The 24,024-nt window shown below is 47.0% G+C and overlaps 1 protein-coding gene across 2 annotated transcripts in view; it reads right to left on the bottom strand.

The window, feature by feature from the left end:
* Nucleotides 1-24,024, bottom strand: part of CECR2 (CECR2 histone acetyl-lysine reader) — a 101,078-nt gene that overhangs the window by 17,068 nt on the left and 59,986 nt on the right. The window contains exons 3-12 of one of the 2 annotated variants that reach the window (XM_080579628.1): nucleotides 15,392-15,575; nucleotides 14,522-14,661; nucleotides 13,934-14,038; nucleotides 13,228-13,277; nucleotides 10,654-10,823; nucleotides 9,859-9,936; nucleotides 4,925-5,081; nucleotides 628-757; nucleotides 300-337; nucleotides 107-198 (exon numbers count right to left, since the gene is read on the bottom strand). In XM_080579628.1, the coding sequence (XP_080435754.1) occupies nucleotides 107-198; nucleotides 300-337; nucleotides 628-757; nucleotides 4,925-5,081; nucleotides 9,859-9,936; nucleotides 10,654-10,823; nucleotides 13,228-13,277; nucleotides 13,934-14,038; nucleotides 14,522-14,661; nucleotides 15,392-15,575 (1,144 nt within the window). The remainder of the gene's footprint in view (nucleotides 1-106; nucleotides 199-299; nucleotides 338-627; nucleotides 758-4,924; nucleotides 5,082-9,858; nucleotides 9,937-10,653; nucleotides 10,824-13,227; nucleotides 13,278-13,933; nucleotides 14,039-14,521; nucleotides 14,662-15,391; nucleotides 15,576-24,024) is intronic. The other variant, XM_080579629.1, reaches the window with a different exon arrangement.

Here is a 24,024-nt window from a genome sequence, read left to right as displayed (position 1 = left end):
TTGACTGTGAGGATAACACAGCTCACAGAACTTCAAAACACTTTCAAATAATTGCACCCCAGCCAACAAAGAGCATCAGTCAAGCACGCTGGGCTGCTTTCCCTACCTTAATGATCTGGTAGTAGTTAGGAGCATACGATTCATCAACAGGTTCCAAGAAGGGCCAAGAGTCCTTGTGAGCCTTTACCACATCTAGAACTGGTAGCAACAAAAGACATGTGATTACACACACATGCCTGGGGGACTGTGTCACTTTGAAGAAGTCATGCAAAGAGGAAAATTGGGACAGGTGGACTAACCTTTGTACATGGCTGTGAACTCATCATCTAGTTCAAAGCTGTAATTGGAAGAACAACAGTGAATAACAGAGACTTAGGACATATAAAACATTCCCTCTTACCTCATCCTCCCTTCCATGCCACATGCAGTGCCACAAAGTTAACAAACAGGCCTCATCACAAACACCCCTCTAGCGTGGACCAAATCCAGATGTTTCTCAGCTTACTCCTTGCAGCTCTCCAACCTCACTTATCCCTCCTCATTCCTGTGAATGACCACACTCCTCTCCTCCCCTCCCCACAAAGGCTTCACTGCTCGGGTGTGCTGCGTGCCCAGCTGCATACTCACAGATCCTTGGTCCTTCGCTCTTCCCTGGTAGGGGAACTGGGATCCAAGTGGGAAAGCTCAGGGGGCAGCTCCTTCCCCTGTGCCAGCAGCCAGGCCCGCTCTTCACGAAGCTTCCTCCTCCTGGCTCGCTCTGCAGCAGGAAGGGGAGACAAGCAGAAAAAGCCATTCAGCACTCCTTGTCAACAACGTCTTGCAGAGAAAATTCAGACAGCTCCTGCAGCTCTCAAGAACTCTCTGTAAAGAAGCAGAGGATCTGAGCACACACAACAAACACACCTCTTCATTTTCCCTTGACTAATCCATCAGTGATTTTGGAACATTACTGTGATGCAGACGCTCCCCATGCCAGCTTTCAGACAAATTCTTGACCACAGTTTGGTACAAAGAGAGAAGTTCAAAGCAAAGACCAAGGCATAGATCAGTTAAATGGAAAGACATGACTTATTAAATTACCATCCTTTATCTGCTTGCCACCAGTCCCCATGCTGTCAAAAAGGCACAATAATTCCTCAGCCAGGTGAACTCATGGCAGCTGGTTTTGCACTGAGGTTGATGAAGAACAGTGCTGAAGGAAGGGTGAACTTTTACCAGCTGGGTGGCAACGAGTAGTTGGGGTCAGTAATATCCTCCATCACCACAGCTAGCTTTGGGAAGATTGTTCAGGTAGGCCTTCACGGCCAGCAGCCAGAGAGCAAGCTACCACACAGGAGGGCCACTGGGACAGCTTTGGTTTAAGAGGTGAGAGACAGGAAGAAGCAACGTTAGTAATATAACCTGTGGGTTGCAACCAGACAGCTGGCTAACAGATTGCTTCATAATAGAAAGTTTATGGACTCTTATGAACCTCATTTCCTTTTTGTTATAGGAAATCTGAATTCATTTGACTTGCTAAACACCTGTACCAACTTTCTGTTGAAGCAGAATTCTGTGAAAATGCAGCTCAAGGAGAGATGTCACAGGTGTAACAACCCAGGAAATTGGCCACAGAGCCACACCAGGGAAACACCCAAGTGAAAGAAAGATTGGAGAGACTTGGCCAAAATCCTCTAACAGAGGCTCCATCTCTGGACAATGATGTGGAATTGAGAAGTACCTGATCTGGAAGAACAGTATTAATATGCTCTCCTACTCTGCCAGTCAAAAGAAAGCCTGTGATGAGGAGTAGGAGCACAAGAAAACTAGGAATGAGCATCTCCAGGATGACCCTATCTGTATGCATTTAGTCTTGACTCTCACAAGAGAATCACCACTCAAATAGACATTCTGCTGCTAAATAAAGCCTTCCGTGCTTCTCCTGTAGGTACTGAGGAAAATGCAGGTACTCCTTCTCTGAAGAAGAGTTGACAGCCACACCTCATGCCCAGTCAAAAAAAGTGATGGATTTCTCTTCTGGAAAGGAATCTGAGATGTCAGAGTCACCAATGGCACCACTGCAAGTCATGGTTTTACTCCAGGAACAACATCCACATCTGAAAGCATGCTCTAATAGGATAATGGATATTGTTTAGGAATAGCTACAAGATGTATGTTTTCCAGAGAGGTCCACGGCCAGATATATCAAAGATTGGTAAAAAAAAAAAAGTCCAAATTTTCTGTTGCAAGACTCCAGACAGCACTGAAGTTGGGAGGACAGGACTTTCATTTAAGATATCGTACAGAATCTATCAGCATCTGTTACACCATTTAATAAGGAGAAGTCTAAAATCAAACTACAGTTAGCGGAGATTATCAGTCAGTCCAAGCACAGTTCAGTATCGCATGCTTCTTTAGTAAAATTAACCTTACTTAGATGACATTGTTATGGATGCCTAAATGAAAAAGCTGAGAAACACATATGGTAATGACTTGGGCAACAAAAGGAAAATATCATGCCAACAGCAACCAAGAGGTAAGGTCACGTGGATATTAGAAATCCACCAATGCCTGCCAAGCATCTGACATGGTAAACTGACAGGAATTGCAAAGTGCTACCCCATTACCAGGCTGGAGCTCAGTCGGGATTTATGACAGGTCCCAGTACCACAGGGAGTAATTAATACAGCATGTTAAAGGTAGAGTTTGCTGCCATGCTGTTGGCCTGGATTGAGAGGCCACCAAATACCAAATGCTAACCAATGCCCTAAAGAGTACCTCAAACAGATAGAAAGTCATGTATGTGAGAGGTAATGTTACAACAGCACCTGGAAGAGAACTGGAAGATTCTAACCTGCTGTTCTGGAAGAAATCTAGAAAGCTGCTTTAACTTGTAAATTCAGGAAAGTCCAGATGGGCCCAGCAGGAGGGTCCCTAACTGGGGTGTGCGTGGGAGTGAAGGAAAGTGAAATCCCACACTGGAAAGAGGAATGTGATCTAAAAACAGGCATACAGTCCAAAACCAAGATGCAGGTGAAGTGCTGATGAAGTCACAAAGAGCACAGATATTCCACCCTGTGTTTCATATTACCCCTTGACAGAACACCTTACAAAATTGTTAAATCCTAAGCAGAAGGCAAAATACAGGAAAGTCTTTGTTACCCTAAAAATCTGTCAATGGATGTCCAGCCTTAACAAGTCTGAACCAACCAAAACAAATGACTTCATTTTCAAATCACTTTCTGTCCGTCATAAGAACTATCACAGTAAGTGTTAACAGAGGGTGTTAGAGGGTGTGCTTGACAGTCATAGACCCATTAAGCAATAAGGAAAGATGGTTAAGAAGCCAAAATCTTACCCAGATAGCTGCTGTTTCTATGGATGAAAAATGTAGCACTGATTTAACAGAACAGATCATCCATTCAAATAAACTTTCCAAACAGCTTTTGCACCAGTTTAAAAGCAGACTTCTCTTGACTTAGCCTAAACTGACTGGGAACAAGTTTGAAGTAAATTGAAAGAAACTGCTCAAACCAAAATAAAAGCATGCCTGCCAAGAAAAGCACTAATGTATGCAAAATGGCTTAAAACAGCTTATTGCCCAACCCCATGCCAGTTTTTTGAGCAGCTCTGGTATGTTTGTATCAGATGACATAGTTATTGTATTTACCCCAAAGGTAAATGACAAGGCTTTTATCAAAACAATACCTGACCAACTCTGAATACTAGATTTATCTTTGCAACTCTTCTGGATCTTGAAGATTAATTTTGTCTATACAGATGGAGAGTTAAAGCACAGAGAATATGCAATTTGCCAAGGTGATACAGATATCTGTAGCAGACCTGGAAGCTGGATGATTCTGAGTTTAAAGTACCAGATTAGCCAAGACCCGCAACCAGAAATATCCAAAGGCCAAGCAAGTAATTGGATTTTCAAAAGGTTAGAAATTAAGCAGGTAAAAGAAACTATTCTTAGATAACATCTGGTCTGCTACCAGACATCTGGTAGCAGACTTGTTTCATCTTGGAAAGTTTACAGGGTTTGCATGAACTCCTTTTTTCCCCCCCTCCTTTTCTGATTCTTTCTCCACCTAAGGATTCACAATAGCGATACTGCCATGCATTGTGAGAACAGTTTTCTGACCATATTCAGCGTTTCCCTGGAGCTGCAACAGCCCAGCCAGCCACTGTGGCAAAAGCAGCAAATAAAGAAATCCCTGTAAGGGAGGCTAAGAGAGGTGGTGGTTAGATATGAGACACCAGTACCTACATGTACAGGCTGAATGTCTCCAGTCTGTGTTTCAGACTTACGTATTAAATGCAAGACCATTGTTTCTTGCAGAACAGCCTATATTTGTGTTAAACTTAAAAACATGAAAAAACAAGGCCAAAACTTGAATTTGCTGCCTGCCAGTGCTCTATTTAGTCTGGTTCCCTCACCTTTAGTTCTCCAGCTGATGAGGTCCGGAGCGATATAAAAATACTACTCACTACTCCCATGTTGTCCCCTTCCCTTTCTCCCTGAAAGGAATCCTTCTTTCATCATGCAGTAGGCCAAAAGGACCAAATACTATTCAGTAAGAGTTAAGCCAGCTAATCCCGCGCAGAGGGAAATCTATGAGAACCCCAGTAAGGAGACAAAAGAAGGAAACTAAGGAACAATACGGATAGCAGGAGAAAAATACAGCTACGGCAAGGAAAAAATGAGTACGACTTGAGGAAGACGACAAAACCGAAGGGAACACTAGAGAACAGCCATCAACACAGAGAGGTGGACAAGGCAAAAAGAAAATACAGTCAGGCCAATTTATCTAAGCCAAGTCCAAGAAGAGTTATTCCCATTAGCTTGCCTGACAGGGGAGGGATGCAAATAGCAGATCTTAATTCAAGATCTCAGACTCAGCTTTGAAATCTCCCACCTCTGCTTCACACTGGCTGCACATACCTTCCACTGCTTTGACCTTCTCCTCCATCTCTCTTTTTCTCTCCTCCTTTAGCAGCTGCTCCTGCTCCCTCTTCTGCACTGCTATAAGGATTTGGCGCTCCTCCTCTTCCTCCCTGCGCCTCTGCTTCTCCATCGAACTGAGCACATTCGGGTTTACCTGTGACAAAACGGTGCACAAAAAACTGTAATGCACTGGCTTATTCAAGTCTGGTTTATTCAGAGGCAGGTTTACTTTGTGCAAGTATTAAGGCATACCTACAGTGAATGGCTGGAACAGCAAAGATGTACATATGATTTCTCAGATAATAAGCAACATGTAAAGGAAAGTTACTTGCCAAGCAATGAAACCCTACTGATTGAAAGGCAAAGGAAGGAGAAGTGATTGGTTAGGCAAACTGCTGCTCCACGAGGGGTGTACCACATGGACTTCCCTTCTGGGCAAAGGAATCTGGCTGTTGTCACCCCTATGCAACACCTACACCCCTTCCAGCTAGCTAAGTCCCGAGTTACAAGTGCAAGCAGAAAGAACTACTCTGCTGAACCTGGCTCTGCTATAAAATACCCGGTACTTAGGATAGAAAAGGAGACCAGTACAGCCTTACGTCAAGGTATCATTTGGAGTGTTTTTCTTTCCCATTCAAACTAAGGCCCACCATATTTCTATGAGCTAATCTCCCATGAACTAGCTCTCAGTCATTTGTTTGTTTCCTGCTGGGTCCCCTGGCCAGCTTTCTCATTCAAGTACGCCTGGCTCTTTATTGCCCCACTTCCTTACCTCCCCACGCCCAGCAGGCTGTAAGGCTGTGTTTGATCCCACTTAGACTGCACACTTCTCAGACCAGGAATTGCCTGCTCCTGTTTCTCCAATAAAGTGAGAGGTATGTATATGGCAGTGTGAAATTACCTTTATTGGCTTAATTTAATTATAAGACAAATGAATCAGCCATCTACTCCCACCTCTTTGACTTCTGCAGGATCAAGGTATGTGTGCTTTATCAGCAGGGAATACTGACCAGAAAAGAACAATGTGCATACAGTTTTGTCCACCTTCATTTCAGGGACTAACCGGCAACCACCACTTAAGCAGAAGGTATTTCCTGAGGATTAGCAATCAGCTGGGGTCCCCTGGCTGCTGCTCAGACCATCAACTTCCCTAGGCCTATTATTAATCCCCAGAAAAAATCTGGCACTATGATTACTATTTTGTCCTTGTTTTGTTGTCTAGAAGGGGAACCTCGGGGTGTTTTGATAAAAGCCTAAAAATGTTGTCTGGTTTTACTGCATATTCATTCCCTCTCTGCCTTTCCTTCCCCTACACAATGCTGCCCTACAATCTGCCCCTGCAGCTCTCCGTGGACAAGCACCACATTATTGTCCTGTCCTCAGCAGCAAAAATACATTAAGAGAATTACACTTCAACCACCAGCAGCTACAGAAAAGTGCCCAAGGGAGCGCTATAGGATTCTTCACAATATCAAGTCCATATCCTGCCTTTAGAGACAGACTGGACAGCAAAAGCACCTATTCTGTGCCATCTTTTTAGGTGAAAGCCACAGCATGATGTCACCACAAGGGAACTCTGCCTATGTTCTTTTCCTTAGTTCTTTGCCAACTATTAGTACTTAATGGTTCCACTGCTTTCCTAGGGAAACCATTCTGCAAGTCCACACTCCTTTAGGTTAGCCAGCATCTCCTCACATTCAGCCTGAAGTTAATTTTTCATCCCCTCATTCCATCCAATTATTCCTAGTTACTCTTTTCTAGTTCAGCATAAATTCCCCTCTTCTTCAGCCACATTCCAATGTTTATGGGCTTCCTCAGACACTTGCACAAATCTTCTGTTTCTGTAATTAGGTTAAATGTTTCCTTATAAAACAATCCTTGCAGCTCCCTAATCATTCCAGTTGTCTTTCTCAGATATTTCCTTCAACTAATCAATATCTAAGCACCAGGATGCCCAGGACTGACACTGGTATGTCGAGTAGAAGAAGAGAACAACTTAAAGAATTGGGTTCTACATTTTTGCTCTTTATTCTTTTTCATATCCCTTTCCTATCTTATTTTCTACTCATGCGCTACAAACTTCTTTTCAGGCCTGATCCTGACAGTCTTTAAACATCTTTTGTCCTAACTTTCTTGTCCAATCTTTAAATTGCAATAGAAACCAAACAAAACCATCAACAGGAAGAGAAAGAGGTGAGCAGGAACCAGCCCTCAGAAGTCAGCAGCACACTAGAGATTTAATTGAGGATGTGACCATCAGCCTTTGGACTCTCCAGCCAGTAGATCTAAGCCAACCTGACATGCCACACTGATTTGTGCAAACGTTGGCGCACAGGTAAGACCTCCCCTTCCCTTAGATTCATGCAGCATCCACCACTCACGACCTACATAAACACGAACACAACACCCAAGTCACAGTGGTCACACCAGGACCTCTCCAAGCCTACTGGGTGCATCGAGCACCCCATATATACTGTAACGGCGCAAGACAGAATCCATAGCATGTTCCGCATCAACCCTTCACAAATATCATGCTGACAAGGCAATGAGACGATTTTAGCAAAGGAGAGAATGTCAACCTGACAAATCTAGGAAGAGAAGGAAAAGGGAAAGGCAGAAACCACAGACTGCAGCAGATGCCCATAACAACTGCATTTGCTCACTGTGGTGCTTGCAGGGCAGTGGCAATGCTGGGTGGATTCTTCAAGACACGTCAGACACAGAAACAGCCTGAATTTCAGAGGGACCTACTGCTTGTTGCTGCTGTCACAATTAAAGCCCATTGGAGCTGAGGGTGTTCATCTCAGGGTTAAAAAATAAACAAACACAAACAAAAGATAGATAGCAAGTTTCAAACTCCTACTAGACGTGATGGAAGCAGACACCCATTGGCACAACAAAAGCAAGAAACCAACACAAGTTAAACTTCCTTCTTGAATGAAGAAGCAGCAAAGAGAACATTTCTCCGGCTTCATTCCCACTTGCATGAAAAAAGCCAAAAACAAGCAAACCAACTCTCACTTCTGTGACCACCACCTCCTTCCCTCCGCCAGAGAGCACTCCAGGACACAACATTGCTGCCTCCCCCCGGACCCCAAAAGGGCCAAATTTCTGCTTTTTACTTTGCTCTCAGACAGCGAGTATCAGACTTCAGGAGCAGGAGGCACGGGCGCCCTGGCCCCTCGCCCTCCAAACCTTCCCTGCTCCGGTTTCCGCAGCACTGCCCTAATGAGGGTGCTGCTCAGGCGGCTCTTTAATGAGGAGCTAATCTGAACCACCTGTTGAGAAATCCCCCACAGGATTAGGAGCCTACAGAGCAGTTGCATCTCGGACCGACGCGGCATCCATCTAATGGGGCCGGGAGGCAGGGGTCACCCCTGCACGGGAGGCAGTTTTCTCCCTGAGGCTTGCCTGCTGCCCACCCCTCGCTCAGCCAACAAGCCATCAGATGCCTGGCACCATCGCTGGCTCCCCTGCGTGCTGCATCCCGCTGGGTAGCCGGCACAACCGCCCAGAGATTCCCCATCCTCATGCTGGCTGAGTCCCCACTCCCCACTGCAGCAGGAGCCAGGAGGGCCCCCCGCTCACTGGAAAACATTTCACTGGCCCACAGGCAGCAATTAACAGCCCTGTGCCTCCGCAGACCTGGAGCACCTGCGGTACTGATTAGCATCATTCAGGCTCCATGTGTTTCCCACTCCCCTCCTCCCCTGGGATTTCTGCTGCCTGTGAACAAACACGTGGCCCTGCGCTTCCTGGACGGTGGGCTTTGCAGAGGGCAGCGCTGGCCCCAAACTGACCATCGCCAGGGTCTTATTTTCCTCTCTGCAGGCTTTTATCTGCAGCATGATGAGAGGCTCTTCCTTCCTCTATGTATTTTAAGTAATCGTGTTTATTGTGGGGAACTGTACTTTCTCCTTTGTTTTGCAGGAACCCCTGACTCACGTGGAATATTCCCTGCAGTTCAATTTCCCAGGGTTTGACAACATTCTGGGACAAAACAACAGGTAACTGTTTTCATTACATCTGCAGTGAGGGATTATGCCATGGCCTGATAGAATCAAGCCATTTTTTCCTCTAGAGCTAATCCTGTGTTGCCTGACCAATTTCTTTGGGTAGCAGTTGCCAGTTCAAAGAACCCCCATCTCCACCGCACCATGCCCCTGGCTGTGCCAACGTGACTGTTGGGGGCTGTGTGGTGAACTGGATCGGAAAACTGATCTATGTTAAAAATAACTGACCAAAGAAAAGGGTTATATTTAACTCTAGCCGTTTTTCTGGGTCTGGTTCACTGCACAGACCCGCAAGCAGCAGCGCTTTTACACCAATGGGGTAGAGAGAAGATGAGGGTGAGGAGGCACGGAGGGGCTGTTTTAGCAGACAATACTACAGTTTGATGAGCATTTCTTTAAGCAGCCTAAATTGTGACTTCCATTTCCATCTGACCCCCTCCTAGCTCAGCTCTGTACTACATCAAGTCGTTCTTCTCTCTCTCTGCACTATCTACACCCTCATGTGTTTGCAGCCTCACGTTTTCCCCTTGGCTGAATTTCTGTCATTTCCCTTTGTAAGCCAGTTCTCCTAGCCCTCTCATCCTTCTTCAACTTTTCTTTGAACTGCCTCGAATGTGCCAGCACTTTCATTGAAGTGGAATTCCCCAGGCTGAGTACAGATTTCCATATGCAGCTGCACCAGCGTCTGCGGCAAGGCCGGTTACCTCTGCGATCCAGAGGGCAGCACCTCCCTGCTCGCCATAGAAACCCTGAGTGTCAGCCTGCATTTGACGGGCATTACCACCCATCTCTCTTTCAGCACAAGCACTTTCAAACTACTCCTTCCCACTGAATAGCGATGCTGCGGTTTATTTTTTCCCCCAGGAGGCATCTGCTCTCGCCTCCCTCCGTTGTCCTCCCCCTCGCACCCCCCCTCACCTCCTGCTTGATTGGTTTGATGGGCTGATGGTCAGACATCCACCTGGGAGAAAACTCTGTCCGCTGCAGACGCTTCTCCTGAAACAGGGTTGAGAATTGAGGGAAGGAAAAAGAGAGTGGAGGAAATTAGGGCACATCGGTGATAGTGGCAGGAGAAACTCTGGGGGCTAGAAGTGACCATGAAATCCCTATTAGCTTTACAAGGGCAGCAAACAAACAAACTGAACTCAGTCCAAGAATATCACGCTGACTGCAGAGCCCATTTTACAAAGCCATCCAGACGAAGCATCCTGTTCCTGCTGTCCCACCTGAAAATGTTCCTTTGATGGACAACACCCTTTGGAGTCTAAGGGCTCTGACATACCATCTCAAGCAGACTTAGCTAGGACAGCTAAAGCAGCAACTGCCCCTTTAGCAGAGCCAGCCGAGAAACTGCAGTAGAATTGAAATCAGAGGCAGCTTGCATAGAAAAGCCAGGCAGTAAATCGCAGCAGTTCAGAAGCAGACAGTTTCCCTGCTAGCAAAAAAGGGACACACAACATGGATGAAGACAGTAACCCCTTCAGCCATCCTACCGTGCAATCACCAACCAGATCTCTAGCCCTACCATTCCATGGGGAGAATCCTTCTCCCCATGCGTAAGCTAGACAGCCCTTGCATCCAGGGCACTTGCAGGTTGGAGAGGGGAGCAGGAGGGGGTGATAGCTGCTCAGATTTAGCTCTCCTTCAATCAGCAAATGTCCATGCTCTTGGAAGCAGTCAAACAGAGGTAAACAGGATGTCATGTCTCCTCACCTTCTGTGCAATCATGTTGCAGATCTCCGGCAGGAAGTCTTCACTCAAGAGTTTGTAGAGCTGCCGCTCTCTAAGGGAAGTCCTCTCTCTGAAGCTCTCTGTGACCTGCCTCCACTCCTCTTCCGTCTGACACAGCAGCCACCATGTCCCACGGCCTGGCCCTTGGGACCCTTCAACAACATGAAAGGATGTTATCTCCACAGCAGTTATGACTAAACTTTTCTTTATCCCTTCTCTTCTCCTGCCCTCAGGGCTTGGGAAGAGGAAAAGATACTGCCCATGGTCACTGTTATGGGAAACATGCTCTAGCAGGGGAAGCACTGTCAGTGTGCCTAAAAACTGCACTGCTAGAGACCCAAAACTCTCAAGCTACTACAAGTATGGTTACTTCCCCTGGTGACACTGAAAGTGATGCCAAGACAGAGGAATTACATAGGTGAAGAAGTAAAGGTGGTGTGACATCGCTGCAATAACCCTCCACTCCAGTTATGATGTACCAGACGGATTTGTTTCTTGTAATGGAGGCTGTCAGCCAGAGCAGGACATAGGGCAATGCAAATGTCTGATTTAGTCTGGCAGCAGAATAAAAACAATGAAAATGAACATTATTTGAAAAAATACTTTTTTTTTTTTTTAGTACTGCAAACCTTTGCTGCGGTGAATAAAACCTTCCATTCTACCCAAATGAAACATTTTGTTTGCAGGCACTTGAAAGAACTGAAGAGGAAGTGAAGGATGGGGTTCATCGGGCTGCCAGATGCTGGGGAAGTTGCAAAAGTTCACATCCCATCCCTGCTTGATCCAGAGCTGGATCTGAAGCAGATCTCCCACCACTCTGAAGCATGTCCTAACTACCAAGACATTCAGAGCTGTTCCGCTTTGTGTGAAACATTTGAATATTAATGGTGAAGGAAAGGCTCTCTCGCATGGTGGTTGGAACACCCACCTGGAAAGAGGGAACGCGGTTCCTGCTGCACAAATGTTTACACAGAGCATAGAAGCCTCATCAGTTGCAACTTGCATGCTTTTGCCCCAGGATGCTCTCTAAGCAGAGAGCTTGTGGCTCACTTTTGGAGAGGGGAAGACGTTGGCTCAAATCCTTTTGGGTTGAGGGGTTCTCAGCTGCCTCAAGAAAAGTCAGGCTAACCACTGTCTACTGGAAAAAAGCAATGCCCCCCCCCCCCCCAACAGCAAATGACATGCAGCTTCTCACCACATTTTCAAGAAAATTAACAATGAAAAATAAAAACAAGCGAAAGAACACAGCTCCTCTCTCTCTGAACACGATCCCAGGCCCTCTGTGGATTTGAGCTACCAGTGGCTCCTGCATGTGAGCTATCAGGTTGCCCCAGGAAGGACGGAGAGCTGCAGCCTCGCTCCGGCCACCTGCCCTTGGTCGGGAACCTCAGTGCCGTGGTAGCTGCAGGTCACAGGCCAGAAGACAGCTTAACCTGCCATCGGCTGCAGCTCATGTTAACATACCAGGGACCAGAGAGGGCAAAGCAGCAAACCATGTGCTATAGCTTCTGTCGCCCTGGCTCTGTGATGCTGTCTCCTTTGGCTGAAGGAGGCAGCGGATGGCTAGGGGCTGTGACATCTCAAGCTACCGCAGCTAACCCTGCAGTGGGGAGCTCACCTGCACGCTGCCCTGAAGCCTGCCCCTTCTTTTTCCCTTCCCCTGCCAGCTGCCTGTGGCTGACTGGCTTCAAAAGCAGCCAGGACTAATACACTGCTTTGTGCCACCAGAAGATTACTCCACAGCTGAAGCGGCACAATTTGCTAGAAAACAATGATCTGATAAAACCCAGTGTCTCACGCGCGTAGCTGCAGCTCTGCCTCCCAACTCCAGAGCAGCAGCCAGGAAATCTGAGCACAAAGGCAGAAGGGAACGAGGCACGGGAAAGACAATGCCACAGTTGCCTTTTATTGTGGAGGAATGGGCAGGCTGAGCCCGTGAGTTATGTGGAAGCCAAGGGATTCGCATGTATGACAAATGAGCCCTGGCCCCCTCGGACTCAGTTGCACATTATGTTGCCAACTCTCTTTTCCTGCTTGCCTCATTAACCCTTAAGGTGGGTATCCCTAAGTCGTCATTTACACAGCACCAAGCTCAGCCAACAGACACTGGAGGGAGAGGTGAGGAGAATCAGAAAGGTCCTTCCCTATCTTGACATCACTGACCCAGCTCTCTTCCCAGCCTGTGCATGCGGCATGAAAGAAAAAATGTGCCTGCTACAAACAGGGGCTTGTGTTCAACTCCCCCCCAGAGAAGCGAGGGCCATTCACAACCCATTTCTATCAACTTCAGTGAGTAGGTGGGCCCCTAAGGCTTCGTGTAACCCAATATGTTGCGTTTGTTCATCCCAAACTAATCCAGGATAAGATAGGAAGCAGGCAGGTGCCCAGGCTCCCAGCTGCAGGGCAGCCTGTAACACTAACACCTCCTTCCAGACTCAGCTGGACCACTGACAGACGGACTCTCCCTTTCCTGAGAAAGGCAACTCCCTGAGCTTTGATAATTTCGGAGTTGTGTTAGCTGATAATATCAACCCTGACCCCAGAAAATCTCTTTACCATTTCTTATCTGAGTCTCACGGATTAGCATGTTCTCTTCTGCCTTCTCCCTACCAAAAAGAAATAGAAGTGATACAATAAATACAATACTTCACATCACCGAAAACAAGACACTTTGGAGAAGAATGGGGATACAGCAATCAGTGCACACAAAAAACATGCAAAAAGCCCATCCATTATATTTATGTACGTACACATATATATATATATATATATGTACATACAAACACACATATTTGCCATAGCTTCATAAAGTTTTAAGAAGTGAAGGATGCAGGCTAGAATTTGGCAAGGACAGTATCTCAATTCTCATGGGAATTATCCCAAAATCTATACTGACTCAAGCAGCCAAGATTTTGGCTTCAAGCGCTGCACACTGAAAGCACTCTTTTATCAGGAGCGTATCCCCTAGCACTGCACAGAGGAACTGCATCAAGTGAGGCAGTTGGAAGAGTGATACCCAGTGTTTCACCAAGCTTGGCATCCATCTCAGTCAGAATTTTCTTTGGAGAGCGATCAAAGCACCTACCAAGCCCAAGCTTGCTTCACTTCAGAGATGCATTGAAATTATGGCTGCATGATATATACATACTTACTGGGGGAACCCCAGAAGCACATTATATTATTAATTGCGAGAAATATCAGAGAGACTTCCCTCTGGGAACACACGCATCCTATGTCTCTTGCAGGAACCACCTTTCCATACCTCAGCAAATTTTCCTCCAGTAGTTTTTTCCGCTTAGGGGGTCGTCCTCGTCTCTTGCCTGTTTTCCCAGGAACGTTTGGGGTGTTTGTCTGCCCCCCACACCCCCTGCGAAACAGCAAAACCACCATGAAATATCTACTGAGCACAGGAACCGCGGCTGGCAGGGAGGGAGAAGGGCAGGGAAATCGGAACAGCTGCTAGGAACCAAACCGAAGGAGGGATTATATCATACGGGGAGGGAGGGGAGAAGATGAGGGCTTCCCCCTTGCTGGGAGCCTGCTCTGGGAGCCGCCGGCGTGGTGCGGGGCAGACAGCGAGGAATGCGGTGGGGCAGGCAGCATCGCTCCGCAGCAGGCTCTCCTGGTGCCACAAAGGCTGCAGGCTGGCTCCGGCACAATGCGCCACGCGGGGCAGCTCGCAGTCTGCCTGGCAACTTCGCTCTCACCCCGCACCGCCGCGGCCTCTCGTTCCCAGCCGCCCCCCCGGGACAACAGCAGTCAGGCGGAGTCCCCTCCGGTCAGGCTGGCCTCGCCGCCCCCCCCCACCATGCCCCTGCTTGGGCAACAGGGGCATTTGAGGGGCTGTTACCTGTCTGGAGCCAGCTCTCCGTTAGTTTTCGCCTGCACCGGGTCCTCCTTGTACATCCGCGTGCCGTAGAAGTACCAGTACAGGGCACCGCTGCTGTCCTCGCCCAGCGGCTCCACACGGAGGCTGTCGGCGTCCAAGCCCTGTGCCCATGGGGAGCCCCCCGCCAGACAGTGACAAGTTGAAAAGCGGCCACATTGTCACACAAAACATGATGACACCCCTCCGCAAACACCTCCCTCCCTCCCACCATGCCACAACAGCAGTACAGCTGCTCCTCCAGGCCGATCTGGGAAAATGTTACTCCAGGGGGAAGGCAACGTTCGCTCTCCGTCTAAGGAGGGATTGAGATTGGCATCTCTAATTTGAATGGCCTCCCTCGTTTTAACATTTCATCTCTGGTGCTCCTGACAGCGAAGGTCTAATTAGCTCTGGCGACAGTCACGCACAGCCCTGAGAAGCTCCCTCCCCCTCCCCACCACCCTTCCCCCAGCCCCCGGTGCACTTCAGCCCCATCCTTTCATCTCACACCATCCCTCAGCGGCACAGCCCCAGCTCTCCCAGCCCTGCCATCGCAGTTGGAGCATCTCCAAATTCAGTCTTCTCAGGAAGAGTAGCCAACGAAGCCAATTTACTTGTATTACAAACACATCCCTGTAGAACAAGAGCCCTGGGAGCAGTCCTGCATGTTTGCCTTGGTTCACCTGCAAGGTAAGGGTTGGGGAACGAGATGGGGAACCACTGCCCTACAGCACCACCAAGTACCTGGCCTAAAAATTCACTTAACAGTGGCATCCTCTCCCTTCTCAAGAAGATTCCCTAATCTGGCCCAGCTCCTGCAGCCCCATGTTTTTCTCCAGCTGCCCAACACACCTTGAGGAGGTCGAAGACATCATCTGCATCGAGCCGGTAGTCGCAGAGGCGGTGCAGGATCTCGACCCGGGTGCGCAGGGGCAGCTCCTGGAAGGTGGACTCCCGCAGCGGGTTGGGTTTCCCCTCCTCCAGCTCCCAGCGGTAGTTGATGATGTCCTCCAGGTAGCTGTGAAACGTCTGGGATCTGACCAAGGAAACAAATGCCCACACACACTCACTGTAGTTTGCCTGGAGCAACTCGAACACATGCACTGCAGAGACAGGTAGCGCTTGAAGGAGAAGTGTGCCCTACGATGGTTACAGTTAACTGCAGCTCTGTAACTCAGGTTTTCAAGACAGAGCGATCTAGTTGCAACACCATGGGATTTCACATTATACACAGACAGCTTAGCTTGCGGGACTCGATGACTATTATTTCTTTCCAAGCTGAAAGAACAAACTAAACATGATCCCACCCCAACCTCTTTCCGTCCCTGCAGGCCCTGCCTTGTGCTAGCACCAACATCAACCCTTTGCTAAACCAGGATGCAACGAAGCGCATGAGTCCAATCCCCTTCTGCCACTCTCCATCTCATGCAGATACCCTCATCTTCACCTTTCCATTTGCTCCTCACATCTACCATTGCTAAGCCCTGCTCCTCCCTTTCCCTCTTCAATAATTTTCCATGCGCTAGTTCACTGGTTTGAAACTTCTTGTAGCTGATCTTCTCTGCCACCACCACTTCCTCCCTGTTCCATTACCATATGCTTCCCACACTCCTGTAGCGGCCCCTGTTCCCCCCACCCTTGGTCCCCAAATGTGCTGACGCTTTCTGCCCATTCCACCACCTGTGGCTCTGGCAGGACAACTGCACAGTTAATGCACTCGGCTCGGGCCCTGCTACACAACAAGGCTTGCTTCCAACACGAGTGGACCTCCTGAGCAGGGTTCAGCCTAGAGGGCTCTCTTCTCTCAAGTCTCCCAGGTTATCAAATCGACCATTTGAGCTCTTCAGCACTACCACTAAAATGGTCTCTCTCATTTGCCAGCTGGGCCACATTAAATCCTCTTTTCTTTGCCAGCAGTTCACCACATAACCCAAAGAAACACATATTTCTTACTCTCATCTGACGCTGAGGATAAATGTTCCTATCTGACATATATCAAATTGCTGGTGGAGCTTAAGGCTAAAAGAGCTCCTGCCTATATTTTATGGAGAGCTTATTCTGACTGCTGAAAGTTTCAGGGGAGTGTATGAAAAAGGGCTGGGGATATGCGTCCCTAAACATAAAATGTGTCCCTAAACATAAAATTTTATGCCAAGATCTTTCCATATGACTTTGACACCTGAGACTTTCCAGTCTCTTTTAGTCTGCTAGCACTGTGCCCTGAGCACAGAGAAGGGGACCCCCCCCATACCCCAGCCATTCCTGCACACACGGGAAGTCCATATGCCGGCAAGAACACCACTGGGTACACATTCCCACCAGCTCTCAAAAAGGCAGCTCAACTTGATAGGTTTTTGGCACAAACTGATTACTCTATATGATTAATGGAACTGTGCCAGCACTACAGAATTGCATTTGCCTGAGAAATTGCTAACTACTACAAAAGCTATTATTTTTAAACAAAGAGATAGAGGAGCACGATCCAATTGGAAGAAGATCGTCAAAGTCAATATGAAGTTAGCTATTAGACAGGGGGGTTCACACGTTTGGTAAAGACTGGACTTCCTTTACAAGGACCACGACTGGACAGTGAGACTGCAAGAACGAGGGAACAGATGCCACATGATTCCTCAAGCCACGTCCACCTGGCAGCGTTTCCCTTCCTCCTCAGATGGAGAGAAGTTGATGTTACCACCCCGCAGATTGCTCCCCACCAACCTGCTTCTTTCTGACGTCAAATGGAAGCTTACCTCTCAGAGCTAACTCCTCTCACCGGATGAGTTTTATCACCCCCTGGTTGTATTTAACAACAGATGCTCAAATGTACCTGAATCTAGTGCCTTTTACAGCCTGGAGTTTGTTCTTTTCTGCACGACACGAGCAGATCATTGGTATTTCCAAGTGTCATTGTTTTGCCCCACTAATATTAGCAATCAAATGCAACTTGAAACAATTCACAATGTTCGGTCAACACAATAAAGAGGACTGCTCCGTGAAATGATTTCTGTGCTGTCTCAAGTAATAATTTTAGGGAAAAAATACAGAAACTATACTTTTTCAAATGAAATATTCAATGCACAACGCATCTACCTTAAGTTGCTGTGCATTTCCACAGTGACTTCCTCATACCTCAAGATCTAATCCAACTTGCCAATGACTTCAACTTGGCAAAAAGTGTGATACTAGATTCTCTGTATAATCTTTTTGTCTTTGGGAGTGCTACTTGATCACAGAGAGCTTAAATACAAAATATTTACTGAAACCATCGTGTATATGTATAAAGACACATTTGACTCAAGCTTTCAGAACAGAAACAGTGAGAATATCCTTTCCTGAAAGAAGGCCAACACCCATACTCAGATGCTTAGCCCACTGTGGAAAGGGTATGTAGTATCTCCAACAGCATCTGAGTTACAGCACCCTGAGCTCATTTCGCCAGATCTGATACAGAGTGTTTATTTCCAATAAAACAGACTGCAAAAACAGTTTTCCTAGGATCCTGAAAAACTAGTGGTGACATGGGATGCCAGGAAGAAGCAACAAAGGGAACAAAGCTTTGACCTGTTAGACTTCTGGCTAAATCTTTTTCCACAAAAAACAGGGGAAAGGTATGCATCAGACAGATACTCTTACCACTTGCATGAGTTCACTGATCTTGCTCTACCATTTCAACTACTCTCAAAGAAAACTGATCCAGGAAGCCCCTCAATTCCAGAAGATCATCTGAAATCTTTGCCTATGTAACTCTCATTTCCCCTGGGGACAGGCTCTGTTGACTTAACCAATTTGGTTTGAGTTTGACTTTCACATAAGTGGCTAACACTAGAAATTTCCGCCATCCACCCAGTGTCCGATACATTACAAGCTCTGTTCTCAAGAGTACTTTGAGTTCCTACCCCCATCAATTTTCAAAGACTGCTACTGTGCATTTGTCGCTTTGAATAAGGATAGAAATGAGAACCAGAGATGGGAACCAGATGTCTCAAGGCATTCCCAATCACTCTCAATCTTACCCAATTTATATTTTCACTCTTCATGGGGGCTGGCTTCTTTTCTCCAGACAAATGTGGGGTGCTCGTCTTCAACCTCTCTGCCACACCTACGGTTAGTCTCATTTGGCTAGCCTCTATTAAATTTCCCTTTGAAAAGGGTTTCTGAAACAGACCCCCTGGTTTGGAGGAGAAAATCTACAGGAAGCATAGCAAACTGTGAGAACTCTGCCCTTGGGGTTCTTCCCCATACAAAGCAGAAATGCTTGCGACTAATTGTTTAGCATTAGCCATAAAATCTAAAACCAAGAACCAGACAGACAGGGTCCTGGAGCGGAATGACGTGGATGCAGGCTGTCAAATACTATTTTTCAAGCTCTCAAAAAAGACAGTGACACACCTGCATATTTGGCAAGTCCCACAGAGTCTCTGCTGCAGTTGAGAACCTCCAAGAACCTTTTTATAGGAAACAAGAAGGCAGGGAGGAGATCGCTGAGATGAGACAGAGGTATCTCTTCTCCCAGGGTTCTCAGCATCACTGGGACTTTTAACAAGATTCAACCAACAAAAGCAATGTTAAACGAGCAATATCTTTTCTCCACAAATCACACGGAGGAATGGGTTGGTGCATGCACACATTCTGTCTCAGGAAACACATCCAAAGGAAAATCAACTCTTCCCTGAAGTAAATTGGAGTTCCTAGAAACTACTTGAGAGACCATGGCCCACAATGACTGCCACTGTTTCTCCCCCTTCTCTCTTCCCCTGCCACACAGCAATTATAATCTTCCATACAGCTCATTAGCAAAGGAAAACTATTAGAGAAATCACCTACAAGAGGTCGGAAGAGTTACTTCAGAACAGTCTGTGACTGAAATTTCTTCCTTCCCCCAGAGAGGTATTCTCCCCATCCCAACATCACTAGCCTCTCTCTGCACCTTTAATGTTTCAGAAAACAAGGCAACGTTAACCTCACTTGTCACTGCATCCCCTGCTTTGCAGTTGCCACCCAACACAGTAAGCAATTTGGATAACTGCAGTGGGGAAGTGGTGGGATGGTAAATATGTATCATCTATGCAATACATCTGAGTGGATGCAGCTGATTTCTCTCATGAACCTGACGTAATTTTCATTCCTGACTGTGAAACCACTGGGCTGTTGTCATAGGTCCCTACCTTTTTTGCAATGATTTTCAAGGGGCTCAAGCTGAATTGTACCTGTAGTTGAAAGTTTTTATCATACATTGTGGACCTCTACACATACGAAAGGAAATCTGGGACACAGGGAAGGACACGACCTAGCACATCAGTGTCAAAGGGGAGAAATAACTGCCGACAATCCACGAGAGTACTGGCGAGGCTGCAGCTCAAGTTGCCTGTGATCTTTAGCAGCAGCTGCAAAAAAATCAGGGCATAAAGACGGCGAGAGCAAGGCTAAGGAGGGGCTCCTCCCCAACATGGGTATCAGCGTCCAGAACAGTCGGAGAAATTATACACCCCCCGAGAGCCCAGCGCCGCAGCCCGACCATCTGCCGACCGGCTGCCTCTCCGAAGAGGGAGGTTTCTCTGCGCTCCGGGGAAGGGGAGCTGGGGACTCCTCCCCCCTGGCCGTCCCAGTTCGGCAGCCTGTCTCTGTGGCTTGCCCTGCTCTCGGAGGCACCCTTCCCACCGCACGGGGTTTTGCTGCTCTGGGCCATGTTCTGAAAAGCGAGGCCAGCGCATGGAGCAAGCCCCCGTCCTGGTGCTTACATGCCTCCCCGAGGGCCTCCTTTGGAGGCTGCTGAAAGAGAATGAAAACTTCACGGGGTTGACGAGATACGTAAGAAAAAATTGTTCGGAGCTTCTGGTGAGCTCTGTTGGGAGAAGACAGCTGCACGCAGGGACTCCAGCCCCACAGATGCCCTGTAGGGCAAACGCGACGTGGAATTCCTCCTGAGTGAAGCCAGTACAGTTAGGGCTACAGCTACGCACATGCACGCATGCACACTTGCTTGTTTGTTGCTTTTTTTTTTTTTTTCAATCCTCATGCTGAAAGGAAGCAAAGTCACTTGTGCTTTTAGTTTTGAAGTCTCCAAAGTACATCAAATCTTGGCTGGGAAACTGTAAACAAAATCAAGCCAAAAAAACAAAAGCAAAAACAAACACTGATTCAGTAAGAGAGTCCCTGTGTCAATCTGCACTTCCCGCAGGCAGGGTGCCATGGCCCAAGTATGGAATTACTGTCACAGCATACTTCCCTACGCGGTCTACTGCTGCCAATTTTGTTACAAGCTCCCCCCCATACCACTTCAATTAAAAAACAAAACAAAAAAAGAAAACACTAAAAAACAAAAAGAAACCAAAAGAAAACCCAACAAAATCCCCGACCCCGTGAGAGCAAATATTGGATAGAAAGAAACATTAGGATAAAGAGCTGAAAACACTGGAGACAAAAATCTCTCACCGATGCTCAGATACTGCTGGCACACACAGATAAGCCTTCTGAAAGTTCAGATGCCATATAATTGCCTGGACCCACTAGCAAGAGTATCTATCATGTTGACAGTGTTTTAAGTTTCGTTTCATTTAATTTACAAAATGCAACGGAAGAGTAAATACTGGAACACTCTTGAGCTAAAACTGCTGGGAAAATGGCAAGCCTGACCTACGTCTTATCCCAGACAGTGCATTGTTCTGCACTGAGATTAAAACCAAGAACCCTGACCAAACCAGAGGAGGAGAGGGAGCAGGAACAATAATAGGCCACCTCCACCTTCTACCTAAGGTATTTTCAAAGTAGTACGTGGGAGGGAAATGGAAAACAAGACTGGGAGAGCTCAACCTTTCTCTGAAAGACTATTTATTTGAACGGGAATAGAATTACTCTTGTAGTTCCCTTTACAGAGTTTGCCAGTACGAAAAATAATAGAGGTGATACATTTATCCTATAAAAGCTTTAAAAGCTGAAAAAGGCTTGGATTCCCTCAGCCACCCAGCATAACCAGTGCTTATAAGGGTCTCAGTAATACGTGAAAAAAGACTTATAGCGTATCTAATTCACACTGCACAAGAGAACTGTTTTTGCCTCTGTGATCTCCTCTAGTTAAAAGAAACAACAAAAAAATCAAGGTCTCATCAGAACAGACGTTTTATCACAGAATTAATTTTATGGACTGAAGATATTTCACCTTATGGGCTGGCACCTTTTAAGTTCTGAATTGGCAAGAAGGCACCAGCTTGGTGTTGGGAGTCACTCAGGTGTTAATGAGAGCACTAACTGACAGATGGCATTCAGGATATTCCCCCCTCTCCAGTGAAGACAGTTTCTTTGCTACAGTAGAGATTGGGAAAGCTTAATTCTTAACAAGCATACAATGCTTCGGCACAAAGGCAAGCCCACTAGAAGGTAATGGGAAGGATTCAGGGTTTGCTGGGATGACCTCAGTCAAACATCATTAACAGGGTCAGGAGAAGCAAAGCCTATTTCAGAAGAAAAAATAATGTAAGGGCCCCCAAGATCAATCTATCCTGGCTTGTCAGAAAGAGAAAGCTTAGGCTGACCTCAGAAGCAATATGAGTTACTACTACCAGCCTGACCTTGAGCTCTCATGTAACAATGGAGACTTTTTTTTTACTGTATTAATGAGCTTTCTTATCTGAGGTGGGGGAGGAAGGCTTATGGACCGGTTTGTACTTTACCTTCAAACCATTTACCTTACTCAGAAACTAAGTCAGGCATGATGCAGAGGGGAAAAAAGATACTACCTCATCCTTCTGGGTAGGGAATATACCTTATCCAACCCTTTTTTCCCTATTTCCTTCCAAGCCCTCTGTGTGCAGCTCACTTGGAAGGTGTGCAAGCCAAAATAAGGCACATACTCCTCAGTCCATGGGCCAACTTGTCACCAGGGCAATCAGACTGGCAGACACTCAAGGGCAATAAGCACCTTGAAAGGCCTCTCCTCAAAATGTTTCACCACAGCAGAGCAAAGTGACCGAGGAGATGGAGTCCCAGGACCCACGACCTCAAGCTTTCATCCATGTTTCGTTTCCAATCCAACCAGTGGCTTTCTGCATTGCTGGTGGGGACAGACCTCATGAATTCCAGCCAGGGAAGGAGTAACTCGTGGCCCCACCAAACCTGTGGCAGACCTCAGCAAGGTCCAAGCCTGGCAGAACCCCTGGGACAGAGGAAACAAACACCCAGCCTTGCCCTGCTTTTTTCAGCGTCCTCTTGAGTCACGCCTTGAGAAAACCAGCTGACCTACAAGGGGCTGTGAACAAAAGGAGGACAGTTTACATTAATGGGCCCTGAATAAGACCACAAAACAGGAAAAAATAAAATAAATCAAACTGGACTGATCAAACCTCCAGAGTGAAGTTTCTTCTCCTGCAGTCAAAAAGAGAGCAGAGATTGCTGGAGTACGAGGCCATCACAGGCGTGTATAGGCTTGCCTCCTCTGCTTACTTTCAGCTAGAGCTAGTTTTCTGAATGCACACACTGCCCAAACCTTGAGCAATTCTGCGGCTTACCTGTGTGGCCATTCAGGAGCATTGGCAGTGAGGGAGAGAAGAAAAAATACCGAAGAATCGGAGTATGGATTGCACTGAGCTCTAAACACACTGGTCTCTGTCCTTGCTGAACATGGGAAGACATTCTTTCTACATTAAAACCACAATTTTGTCTCAAACCACAATGACAAAAAATAGCTGGTTAGTAAACACTATGTAGCAGCAGCTCTTCTCTGAAGTAGTCTGGTTTAACTCTGTATTGGGCAGTCTGAAGTATGAGTGATCGGAGGTTTCCACATCACCAAAAGATACAGCTCAACTTTCCACAAAAATAGAGGACAGCAGAATAAACTCAGCACGCCCTGCCACTCACCTGTCCATCTCACAACCTGCTCAAACGTGGCACTGAGACCACCACCATGAACAGGCTGAAGAAATGCCTAGAGGTGACATCACGGTTCTCGTGTAATTTAGGACCTTTCCTCCAACGTGACAACACAAAGCTAGGACAGGAGGTTCTCCAGCAGAAGGGCTGCTTGATCTTAATAAGGATATCTAATTGATGTGGTTGGATGCTATGGAATTCACCGTCTGCCCAGGTGAACTCCTAAGCTATTCACATTCAGGAGAAGAAAGAATATGCTCAGAAAAAAAAAGAAAAAGCTGTCAGCAGCTACGAGTACTCCAATCCTGCTCCTCATCTTCCTCCATCTTACTCTGAGCAATCTTCCATAGAATTAACACTGGGGAAGCTGGAAGGGGAGCTGGCAGATATGCTGTATCCCACAGAGAAGCAGAATAGGAACAGCTATGGAGCGAGGCAGTGTCTCCAGGGAGGCTGAGAGAATGGAGAGCTGATGTGGGCTGTCTAGTCTAATAAGGGATCACACCACAGGAGCATGTGCTGGCTTGACAGAAGCAAGTGCAGCCACTTAACCTGGATATGACAGCAGAAGTGGAAGCGTTGCTTTGCTACCCCCTCAAAAAGGGGAGCACAAAGAAAGA

This window comes from Anser brachyrhynchus, assembly GCF_964034855.1.
Source record: "Anser brachyrhynchus genome assembly, chromosome: 1".
In the NCBI taxonomy this organism is placed as follows: domain Eukaryota; kingdom Metazoa; phylum Chordata; class Aves; order Anseriformes; family Anatidae; genus Anser; species Anser brachyrhynchus.
Note: the sequence above shows the minus strand (reverse complement) of the source record. Positions and strands in the feature narration are given on the sequence as shown.